Source organism: Orcinus orca, chromosome 8 (genome assembly GCF_937001465.1).
Source record: "Orcinus orca chromosome 8, mOrcOrc1.1, whole genome shotgun sequence".
Classification (NCBI taxonomy): domain Eukaryota; kingdom Metazoa; phylum Chordata; class Mammalia; order Artiodactyla; family Delphinidae; genus Orcinus; species Orcinus orca.
In genome coordinates, this window is record NC_064566.1 from 64,926,656 (window position 1) to 64,939,105 (window position 12,450).

General features: G+C 40.7%; 1 protein-coding gene and 1 long non-coding RNA gene across 9 annotated transcripts in view; one reads left to right on the forward strand and one right to left on the reverse strand.

Annotated features, from left to right (window-relative positions):
* The window catches only part of GRM5 (glutamate metabotropic receptor 5), a 555,933-nt gene that overhangs the window by 16,347 nt on the left and 527,136 nt on the right, over nt 1-12,450 (reverse strand). For 3 of the 6 annotated variants that reach the window (XM_049713430.1, XM_049713429.1, XM_033431914.2), the window contains one exon: nt 4,380-4,475. The exons of the other annotated variants lie outside the window; for them this stretch is intronic. In XM_049713430.1, coding sequence (XP_049569387.1) covers nt 4,380-4,475 — 96 coding nt within the window. The remainder of the gene's footprint in view (nt 1-4,379; nt 4,476-12,450) is intronic. 6 annotated transcript variants of the gene reach the window in all.
* Nucleotides 1-12,450, forward strand: part of LOC117202151 (uncharacterized) — a 268,363-nt gene that overhangs the window by 12,253 nt on the left and 243,660 nt on the right. The window lies entirely within an intron of this gene.

Genomic DNA, 12,450 nt, shown 5'->3' on the forward strand with positions numbered 1-12,450 from the left:
TGGGGAGGAGTGAAGAGAAGACTACTGCAGCCATCCTAGCCTATGGCTCAGCACCCAGCTGGCCTCTGCTGTGCTGCAAAGGCGGCCTCTTTCTCTTCTGTGGACTCTGAATTTTTATCATTATACAGTGTCCTTCTTTATCTTTCTTTATGGCCTTTGTTTTAAGGTCTATTTTGTCTGATACGAGTGTTGGGACCCTGCTTTTTTGTCATTTCTGTTTGCATGACATGTCTTTTTCCCATCCCTTTGCTTTCAGTCTGTGTGTGTCCTTTGCCCTGAAGTGGGTCTCTTGTAGGCAGCATATCGTAGGCTCTTGTATTTTTATCCGATCTGCCACTCTGTCTTTAGATTGAGCATTTTATGGACTCTGAATTGTATATAACTGTGTGCCTAGCTGTTTCTGAACACTCGATTCAGGTTTATTTTATTATTATTTAGTTTCTATTACTCTTAATTCTATTTGCACTGGCATTGGTTATTGTTTATGATATTAAATGAGGAGTTAATATGATAAACAATTGCTCTATGGGAGAGGGGTTCCATATTGCACTGCAGTGATCTCTTTTTCTGATTCTGTTTCCCGATAGACAATTGATTTTCAAGGGCATTAGTCTTGACTTGGTCATCCGTTTATCTCCAGAGTCTTGTCAGTGCTTGGCTTATAGTAGGTGCTTAGTAAATGATCATTACATGGAGGAAGAAATAATTGAAGGAATGAGAGGCAAAAAAATCCTAACACAGATATCACATTTTGGGCTTACTTTCAAATCTGAGTTCCTTACTCATTTAATAATGACTATTATTACATTGCTGTTACTAGATTCCCTAAGATGTTATTGAACAATTATACCCACTAAAATTAGATGCTGCATCTACTAGGTGAAAAGCAGTTACTCAGCTGACTAGGGGTTGATCTTTCACATAATTGATATCATGATGTAGCAACAGTAAAAATAACCCCCCACCACCCTCCTTCCTTCAGGCACTGAATGGGGGCTTTAGATCTGTATCATTTGATTAAGGGGGCCCTTTCTCAAAGAGAGACTGGGAGACTCAATATCTGTGCCTCTCCTTCATGGGGTATAACACGAGCACATCAGAATGCAGATTCCAGGGAGCACTGAGGTGGAATCCCCCTGCTGAGACAGGCAATAGTAACATTCATTGTTGAGGATTTAGCCAATCCCGAGAGCGGACCATCTCCGTATGAACTCCCACGTAACAGTGCTTAGAGAATTTCTGGTTCTTAGAGCACCTCCCTGTTTAGGACTCTCTTTCACTTCTCCTGCAATCAGGAAGACTGCTCTGAAACACGCTTAGACTGTCCACTGTGAAAATATGAAAAGGTGACAAGTTATGCTATAGTCAGACAGAAAGAAAAAGAATGTTCACATAAAGGGAAAACGGCGACATAGTATTTCGGGAAGCTAGAGTGTTAGGGATACATACAGTGTTCCTTTTCCTTTCCAAGGGGGGGGCGAGGGGGGAGATGTGAGGGGGTGTCTCTAAGGCCCTGCCAGTGTTGCAGATAAGGTCATGCTGTTGTGCCGTGCTATGACTGCACGCCTTGTAAAACTCCTTCTCTCCTGCCCGGCAACATGGCTCTGCAAGGATCTCCCCAGGCATGACTTCATAGGGTCCGGTCCATTCTGTAGTGTCATCATAGAAAACATAGGCAAATGAGATGCCGGGCGACACTCCTGGTTTTCTGTGGTTGTTGGAGCTTCCCTCGGCCCCTCCCTGGGACTGGTTGTTTGGTAATGGCTGCAGAATCAGCCCAGATGTTTGCAGAGTAAATAGGATGCTTGACTGTGACTCTGGGAAGCAACTGGGGGGAGGAGTGGGAATGGATAAGAAAGAGGGCCTTATCAGCTGGTACTAAAAGTATCTATGAAAGTTTCATACAGTTATGCTTTTTCCAGCCCTTCCATTCTATTCCAGAACAAGCAAATTGGGATTAACTACTCTAACCCCTTATTTAGAAATAGTATACATTGCAGTTGTCTCCTCTCTGATATCTTAATATCTTTCTCTTAATATTCATTTTAAACTTATCTCTCTTGGATAAATATTTTTTGTGTGTATTCATATAAACAAATAGGACTCCTCCCATATATGCTTTCTCTCTGTCAGTTTTTACTTGATGTTAAAGAAATGGAAAGAAAAAGTAGGAAGGGAAGATCATTTGTTTCTACTTAACTATGCTTATCTGTGAGGCTGAGGTGTTTGCTCCATCAGAACTCTCTTAACTGCAGCATACACTGCTCCCCTCTGCCTAGCAGAACATATCAGTGTAATAAGCCTTGCCATTACCTTGGCTATATTCAAACAAATGCTGAATGATATCTTACTGTTGTAGGGAAATTTAGACCATTACAGTGTAACACATTGAGTGGCTACCTTTGTAGATCTGGACCTGACCCAAGGAAGCTGGGATCCCCTTGCTGTCTTCCGTCTCCCTCCTCCCCCCCCCCCACCCCCATTCTCAAACAAGACAGCCTTGAGCAAATCTAATCGCTAGGCTGATCAGATCTGAGTTCCAAGCACTGACTAAACTCTCTCAAGAATACCGCTTGACGGAATTGAGACCTTATGTTTACCATGAATAGCTTCATCTCCTACACAAGTGGATTATTTCAGAATATCAGTTTATGGACTGACTAAATCTGAATGACTTTGGAAACTTGTTACACTACAGATTCCTAGGTTGTGCTGACCAAGACTTTGCCTTAGGATGTTTGATAGGCAGCCAAGTTTGCTACGCTTGGGAACTCCAGTCCGAGACAGTGCCTCAAATTACAAGTCACTTTGGACAGAGCCCCTGCGCTCATTTGATGCAGTCATTTTCACCGTGTCCTGTCAACTCTGATGCTGTCTGAATGATTTTCAAGTAGAGGAATTGTGCCACTTAGTTATATCTGAATAGAAGGAAACTAGGAGCCCCGGTAGCAGTCTGTTGAGTTACCCGCCACAAAATGATCCACTGAGGCTTATCTTCCAGACACACTGAGATCCAAAGAAAGCTGTATAAAGGGATTGTGGGTATAAGACTATCAGATACACCAGTGTGCACACATATGTGCCTGCACATGTACACGTGCTCTCACTGCCTTGTTTCTGGGAGCCGTGAACGAAGTCAGCCAAGCTCTTGACCAGGGCTGCTGTGAATGATGGCTCAGGCTGTACACTGCACAGTTCAGGGCATCATTTTCACAGACTGTGATGTGAACGGCCCCCAGAAGTTGTGCAGTGTCCTTGTAGAAAGTTAGACATTATTTTGAAAACCAGAAGGCACCCACTACTGTGGAATCGAACAACGTTTGGAGGTGAAAGTTCACGGGATTAGATTCTCTTCTTGCTCTGCAGCGGGATCTCAAGCTCTGCTCTCAGCACATGGGCACACATATGTACACACTGTATCTTCTGCACTTCCCCTTTCCTTTAATCCAGGCTGATTTGCGAGAGCTTCCCTCCCACACTTCAGTACCACAGATGGATTGGGAAAAGCCACAACAAATTAGGGGTGGGGAGTTAGTTCATGGGGGACAATTTCCCAACTCAGGGCTCCTCCAGGCTTCTTTATCTCCAGAGCCCTTTTCTTGAAACCCAGTCCCATGCAATAAAGCACGTTTATTTCATGCAAACAAAGCTTAGTCGATGCTTATAGTTCCAGCTACCCCAGTTTCCTGGGCACAGCTTGGTTGGGAGGGCCTGGTATGACGGAACATGCACAGCGCAGCGACAGGGTGTGTTCACCACCAAACACAGAGAAGGAAGGGAGCTGCAAAGCTACGGTAGCTAGAGGAGGACTAGCTTTCCTGATTTCAGTTCACGAAAAGCCTCTGGCCTCTACAGTTCACTCATTTGGCCTGGCATTTGCCCTTGGCTGTGAGATGACATTTCATTCAAAGTAAGTCAGATGAATTCCCAGGCTTGTGGGATCAGGGCTGGAGTCTCCCCTCCATTGCAGTCCTTCCCTCAAAACCAGTCCTAGGCTTTTGCATTTGTTTTTGTTAAGCAATTGGATCGTCCTGAAATGTGTATTTCCTCCAATCTCTTCCACTTTGCAAACTCCACAGAAGCATGTAACCAGTAATTTAAAACCCACAGGGACACTGACTGTGAGCTAAGGCTTCAGACATGCAAAGCGCACAACCCTGGGGAACAGCAGCGTCCGGGACAGGAGGCTCCCACCACTTCACACGTGGGTGGCGTGGGTTTTTGCAAATCAAACGCACGTAGAAACCCAGTGGTGGCCCAGGTTGGACACACTGCACGGGAGGCACGGTGGAGTGAGGACCCAGACCAGGGAGCCACCTGTTCCTGTAGCTTGCGTACATTTAGTTCACACCACCTCAGGCCACTCACACTTTGCTTACCTGCTCATTGTTGCTCTCCCACCATTCCCCATACTCCCTTTGGGGGTGAAACACTCTATTTCCGACTTGTGCTGGGCCAGTCTCCTGTCTTTGTACCTGGTGAGCACGAACAGGGACAGGAGCAAACAGAGAGATGTGATTGTGTGCTTCCCTGGCCGGGCTGAGGAAGAGCTGGGGCTGCAGAGGGTGGCCCCTCGCCCGAACAGGGCTCCTGCTTTCACTGCGGTGGCTGACCTGTGATGCTATAGATGGTTGTGACGGTATATCGATAACACTGGGGGGTAATTTTGTTACTCCTTGGGTGAGCCACATGTGATCTACCCTTTTACATTGCCTGTTGATCATATTTAATAGTCAGTGGTAAAAAGGATGTAATTCATAGCCTCTAAGAAAAAGATGAATATCAGTACATTAGAATTTAGTGTTTACCATATGCCAGACCTGGTGCTGGAATTTGACCCAAATGTAGTCCTGGCAACAACTTGGGGCAGAGCCTCTGCTATCATTGTATCCATTTTACTGAAGCAGAAACTTAAGATTATAAGGATTAAGTAGATTGATCAAGGATTTTGGACACAGGAATCTAAGTTCAGAACCTACACTTTTAGCCATTATAATGTGTTTGCCTTCTAGTTTAAAAAGTCATTCTTATCATTAATGAACCTTCCATGAGTGGTACTGTGTCTGAGCGTGATACTAGAGACTGGTGATGCCAAAAGAGAAAAGAGACGTTCCTTGGATGTGAGAGGTTTACATAACCATTAAGCTGAAGTGTGACAGTCAGTATTGGGCTGCTTGCATTGTGGTGAGTGGCTTAAACAGCTTTTATATCAGAGTTAACAATTCACCACATCTGGAAGGTACTAGAAATTTCATCTAAAATAAGTTAAGAGATTTCCAACATTTGTCTGCTACATGGTGCATCAAGATGAACCCTTATACTTGTATGACAGTTTTCAGAGCCAACATGCTTTCACAGAAATAATCTCTTTTTTTAATTCATCAGTTTAAGCCCGTGGGGTAATTAAAGAGGCATTGTTATCCCCATTTGCCAAATGAGGAAACTGAGACTTACTTAACTGACTTGACCAAAATCACAAGCCTAGTGAGGAGAGAGTAATAGTCAGTAGAGCTTGCAAGCGTCCAAGGCTCTTAAGGTTTATTACCTCTATTACATTTTCCCTTCAAAATCTGGAGCCTGATCTGGTGCCACTTCATCCACGTTCCTGTTATTCAGCAGGTAGTGATAAAGTGACTATCAGAAGACCTGTTTACTCTTGATATAGTCACTTTTAAAAAAAGTTTTCTTTTTCTGCTGTCTCAAAATTCATGTTAAATAAAACAAAAGGCAACAAAATTAAAATCATTATTTGTCCTGGGATAAAGGGCTTGCTCATAACTTTTTTCTCTTCTTAGATGTGAAAAGTATTTAGTATTTGAGTGAAAGTGAAATGGCTCGTTAAGTCAAGCAAAATGGATTACCTTCTTCAGTGAACATTAGTTGAGCATCTGTTAAATTCTAGGCAATGGGCTTTGTCCTAGGGATAGAGAGATAAATAATCTTCAGGTCCTGCCTCATAGAGCTCACAGTCTCATGGGAGAAGGAAGGGGAGAAGACAGTATGTACACAGTAACTTTAGGTCTAAGCCATAAAGAAGAGAGGAAAAGAACTTAAAAGACTTTCTTTGAGAAGGTAAAGCATCGGACCAAACCAGATTGAGCAGCTTTTATTTCACCAAAGAAAACACCTTGGAAGAGGATCCCTTGTGAAGTACCAATCATCGAAGGACATTCCACATTTCAATAGAAAATATTTTGTGTTTATTTGTGAATTGGGTTGCATAGCCAGAATGCTGCTCTAGAGCTTAAATTAAAAGAATATTAATAGAATAATAGAAGTATTCATGGTTCCTTACAAAGGGTTCCTTAAAAGTATTTTTGAATATCTTCTGTTAGGCTAATTTCCAGTTAATTTAAATTTTTTCATAGCTAATTTAGGACATCTACACTCTTCATGCCCCAAAGCTCTTCTTTCTGTCTCTATCTATGTCGCTCTGTCTGTCTCTCTCTCTCATGTACACACACACATATGCACACACTCTGCCAGGTGCCCCTGCTTGTGAAACATCTTATTCTCTCATAACCCACTCTCTTTTGGTAAAAGATTTTACAAAACAAAATAAAAAATACAAATCCCAACTTATTCCTATAAAGCAAGAGATACATTAGACTTATTTAGAAGTTTCAAATAGTTCTTGTATCCAAGGTGAAAATGTCATTTACAGATTGGGAAGCTTATCTTTGCTTTTGGATGGGACACTTCTTCCTGTCTATAACTATAATTACAGGTTAACTATGTTTACCAGATACTTAAATAGACCACATTTTCATTCATTCACTTATTCATTATTCCATTCACCATAATGTACTGTTTAAAGTAGCTAATAATGCTTTTATAGTCTCTGCTGCAGGTGTATAATTCTTTCCATTTGGGCTTATTGCAGAACTCTAGAACTGTCAATTAAAATAGTTAAAGCTTTTCAGAGTTTATAGCTAATAAAATATCAGTGAAAATTACTTCTCTTATATAATAAATTCATATATCTTTTAGGCACTTACTAAAGCAGAGTTATACACAGAGTTACGCACACATGTACGCACATACTTTTGAGGTACTGTTTTACGTGCTTTACAAATATTAACTCAGTTTTCAAAAAATGCTCTGTGATTATATTCAAGGTCATAATAGAAATAATAATGATAACAGAATATTGAATGTTCCAGGTTCTTTTTGGTATATTATCTTCAATTCTTAAAACTACCCTACAAAGTAGGTGCTATTTTCCTTACTCCAAAGAGGCAGGCCTTGAGGATCAGGGTCCGTAAGCCCAAGCTTACAAGGTTTATGAATGGGGAACCCAGTATTAGAAAATGACTCCAAAGCTCATCTTATTTCCATTCATTTTCCATATAAGTAACAATGTCAGTAATTTTAGAAACAAAACTATGAAGACTTACTATTTACCTTTTCTAGGCCCCATTTTGCAAATAAGTAGTAGCGTTAATAAGGATGGCTAGTGGAGGAGCTAGTGGAGGACTTTACATCGTGTTCCCTCATCTGGGTTCCTATAGATGCACTACATATGTTTAATTTACAGCATTCAAACCATTTACTGAATACCCCATGTGCAAGGCACTGTGATAAGGAGCACGTGGATAACTCTATGCCATTGATAAGTTCATAGCCTGGAGTGGGAGGATGAAAGGTAAGCAGATAATTTTCAAACAACGTGAGAAGTTTTATTATAGAAACGGATGCAAGAAGGACTCCTAACCCATACTAGAATGGCAGGAAAAACTTCAGTGAGATATGATCCCAGGGTAAATCTTGAAAGATGAGTAGGAATGCAGTATGAAAAGATGGGTACGCAGGCAGAAGAGACATCAAGAGCAAACAGCATGGTGTGCACGGGGAAACAGTGCTTGGTGTTTTTTCTTGTAACCTAGGGTAAATAACACAAGGTAAAATGCATGGTGTGGATGGAGAGGCTAAGAAAAAAATGTGGTCAGAGTTGACATTTAGATAAAATACTACAGACTTGAGGGAATGGAACTAGAGATAGAGTGACTCATTCTATTGTAATAGTTCATGTGAGAGATGTTGAGATAATTCCTTGGGGTAGTGATAATAGGAGGAAAATGAGAGAACAGTTTCAAAAATATTTAGGAGGTAGAATGAGTAGGATTATCGATGAGTTTAAGAGTGAGAAGTGCAGAATGCTACCTCAGTTACTGCCTTGGGTGGTGCACTTAACTAAGTTAAGAAAATATAGGAGAAGGAGTATATTTGGAGGAAGAAATAAAAAGCTTCATTTTGGAATATTGGGTTTGAGATGCTGGTGGAACATACAATTGGACAAATTCAGTAGGCACATGGGTTTAAGAATCCAGAAGTTAGGGGACTATTATATACTTGGGAGCCATTAGCATACAGATGACTGCAAATACCGCGAGAACGGTTGAAAGTGCCCACAGAGAGCAGGTAAACTACGGGGTGGTGGAGGGAAGGTTTACAGACTTGCTCATTCTACCTGTTCAGAAACTCCTCTAACACTGTTAGTGGAAGCGTTCCCTCTAAATGTTTTCTGAGTACCTGCTATATGCTAGATACTGAATTCAGGGTTCTTCAATCTGCTATTTTTTTCCCTTTACAGTCTCCAGGCTTGTAGATCTGTACTCAATATAGCTTTGACACTTTGGTTTCTGGGCCATAATCTTAGCGTGAAAATCTGTCACAATAGGTTTAAGAGATTTAAGAATGATTTGTTCTGAAATTAGCTTTAGTTGCCGTCTATGAAGATTTTTTTTTTTGGATTCCTTTTGTACCTCCTTTGTCTAGGAAGCTCTAGTTCCTCTTTACTCAGTTCTACAAGAGCCCATGTTCATCTGGTGAATTTAAAAGATATGGGGGTAATCACTCAGGATTGGATAGTAAATGTAATTTCTCCATAATGATTTGAATAAAAAATTCCATTTCTTTACTCCCTTTCCCCTGTCTCTCCCAATATCTACTAGGCACTGGATTACTGAAATTTCTATATAAGCTATGTGGTCCAGAATGGATAAATGAGTCCAGAATGAGGTGAAAGACCAGAATAAAATGAATAAATTCAAAGAAGAATGTGTATATTAGGTGAAATAGCAGGTATTGTGGGGATGATGCCTGAAGCTAGAAGGAAAAGAGTTTGATATTAGACATAAGGACTCCTTATGGGAGGGAGATTCAGGTAATATGTTTACTAGAGGTAGGATGGCTAAAATGATAATTCTAATTGCATTAGAATTTAATCATTACAATTGAGAAATGAGCCCATGGTGATGGTTTCCTCTTTATTATATAGGCACTAAAGTAACCCAGAACGATAGCAGAGCTTGGGGTGGACAGAAATTCTTTACCCAGAAGTTGGTAGTAAATAGTAATTTTAAAGAAAGTTGAAAGATAGAGGGATAACTAGATGTCAAGAGCCTCAATGGGATAACTAGATGTCAGGAGTCTCAGTGAAGGCAGTTTTTCACTTTTGCATTTCTGTGTGACATATGTCTGGAAGTAGCATGGAGTTGCTGACCCCCAGCTCTGTGCCCTGAGGAATATGTGATGTGGAAGGATAAGTAACCTATGAAAGGCCTACAGGGGAAGGAATGTCCTTAGGAGAGAACCAGGTTTTAAGGTAAAGAAAATACAGTAAATGGAGTGTTTAATGAAGAGGTTGAAATTGAAGGAGGGTCTTTATCAAGAAATAGGGATTACAGACAGAGCCTTCAAATGGTTTAGAAGGGAAAAGTCCAGTGGGTGAAACAAAGGCCAATATGTGTAATTGGAATTTCCCATCACGATACTGTTTCTGAGATGCTAGGAAGATTCCATGGTAAATTCTCTCACCTTCCCTTAATGTCAAGTGCAAAGATTTTCCATCATCCACGAGTGAGGAGGCCCATGAAGCAAGTGCTGTTGTGAGTAGCTATCCCATGTTTTCTGATACACATTGCAGACTCTCTGAGCATGTGGTTGAGATGAGAGGGGGAAAACGGCATTGAGATCCTGGAGGTCTCAGGAGTAGAGGGAAAAAAGGGACAGAAGAGGAGAAAGCTGAAGGTGCCAGAGGCACATTTCTCTGACTCCATAATTTAGTCAAGGCCTTGTCCTGCCCAAAGTGTTGTTCCTTCCAGTGGCTAAAATTATCTTGAGAAATAGTTTTCTTTTTCCCATCTTCTCTCCCACACTGACTCCCACTATGCCGCATACTCCACTCTTTGAAGGAGCGTTGAGCTAATTCTTCTGACCTCTGAACGATGCCCAGCTCATTTTCTGCTCCCACACTAGGTATCATTCAGTTTAGTGCGAACCACAGGGAGACATTTTCTCCTATGTGTAGAAACCACCACATTTTACTTTATTCCATCCTCCTTTAAAATATTTAGAGGGAAAAAAAAAAAACCCAACAGTGGTCTCTATTAGAGGTCAATGAAAGGAAGATGGAAAATGTTGGAAATTTCATGTATGTTTTCTATGTAAATTCAATATGGAATGGTCACCAATAGGGCAGGAGAGAAGGATTGGGGAGTTAGTGTGTAGGAGGGTGTTTTTAAAGGAAATTTCTCATTTAAACCATTATAAATGCATCCCATTTACGAAGTAAACTTAAATCCTCCTTTTCTTCAACTGCATTCTGTTATTCAGAATAGACGTATGGTATGAGCAGAGATAAATGATATGGAAGGAAAGAGTCTTTTCCTCAAAAATAAAAATTATTGAAGTAGTTATAGAACAAATCACTTCGTCACAGAAAACCCAGTAAGTGATTTTCACACCAAAATTGCTGTCAAGAAGGCAGAGTTTTGAGGCTAAGATTAAGCATAAACCTAGAAAACTAGAGAATTACAAAAAGATGATGAGTGAATAAAACTTGTGAATGAATACGTGGATGAATAAATGAATAAAATGGAAAGGTAACTTGGGGGGGTTATCACATCTCCAAAGGGCTTTGTTGTTATTGTTGTTGTTTGTTTTGCTTGGTTTTGTTTTGTTTTTATGAAGTGGAAACTGAAGCAACTTTGTAGACTTAGGTCAAGAGACCAAGGAAGAGAGGAAAAAAATTAAAGATGTTTGGGGAAAGGGAATACCTAGTGTAGAGTTTTGAGATAAAACAATTACAGAATAAAAGGAAAGAACACACTTTTTTCACTTATACTTCATAATTAACCAGTTGGCATATACTGCAGGCTTCATCTTCACACCATACCCGGAATCTGACCATTTCTTACCACCCCCTCTATTTACTACCCTGGTCCAAGCCACTGTCATCTTTTACTATGAAAATCATACTAGCTTCCCAAACTGGCCCTGCTTCTGTCCTTACGAAAACCCTCCCCACCACCCAACCCAGCCTAACCATATCCAGTCTCCAGACAGCAACCAGGATAATCCCGTCAATACAAACATCTTTTTTATCGCTTCTCTGCTCACCTCATCTCCCTGAGTAAATCTAAATTTCTTATAACGGTTTACAAAGTCCTATATAATCTTCTCCCTCTATTATTTCTCTGATCCCATAACTTACTTTTTTCCCCCTTCCCCACTTTGTTCTGCTTGAAGACACCAGGCATCCTCCCACCAAAGTGCCATTTGCTTTGGTCCTTTCCTCTGCCTTCAGTGCTTCCCCACAAAATATCTTGAGAGATTACCTCCTTTAAATCTTTTCTCAAATGTTCCTTTCTCAATATAGCCTGCCATGACCACCCTGTTTAAAAATGCAACTGTGACCTCACTCTTCCTACCATTTCCTGCTTTTATCTTATCCACCATAATTTATATTCTACTTATTTGTTTTATTTACTGTCTTTTTTCCCAGTAGTTGAGCTCTATGAAGCATATTAGACTGTTTTCCTCACTGCCATCTTTCCAGTGCCTATGACATTGCCGAGCTTATTACGGGTGGTGATATTTGTTGAATGAATATATGCATAAATGAATGAATAAAAGGAGAACCATGTTATGGGAAAATATTCAGGTGGGGAGGAGGAAAGATGAGCAAGCTCATGAGAAACGACATGAGATCTCTCAAAGTTGGAATGATAATCAGTGAGAGGAGAAGGGGTGGAATTTGAGGTTTGTGAAAGTATGGGTAGAAAAGTGAAATAGCCACTATGGGCAGGAAGCTTATGGAATAAGCAAAAAATATAAGGAAAATGATTGGCAGGTAAAACACAGAAGGTTGTACAAAAGATCCTCATTTTAAAAAAAGTATTTGCTTCTCTTTCATATAGCCCCATTCTTCATACCAAGCTATCCCATTCTGACATTGAGGAGTTAGATGCTGATTAGACTAAGATGATGATGGTGACCCATTTTACTCTCCGTTTCAGCCAATGATCATGGGAGAGGGTATTCTGGACATTTCTAATGATTTTTTTAGTCTTATCAAGAAAGCACTGGAAAACATGGTCCCTTTTCGCTGTGGACAGTTGTTTGGATGTGATACCTGACAATGTTACAACCATGCAGCAGGCATGA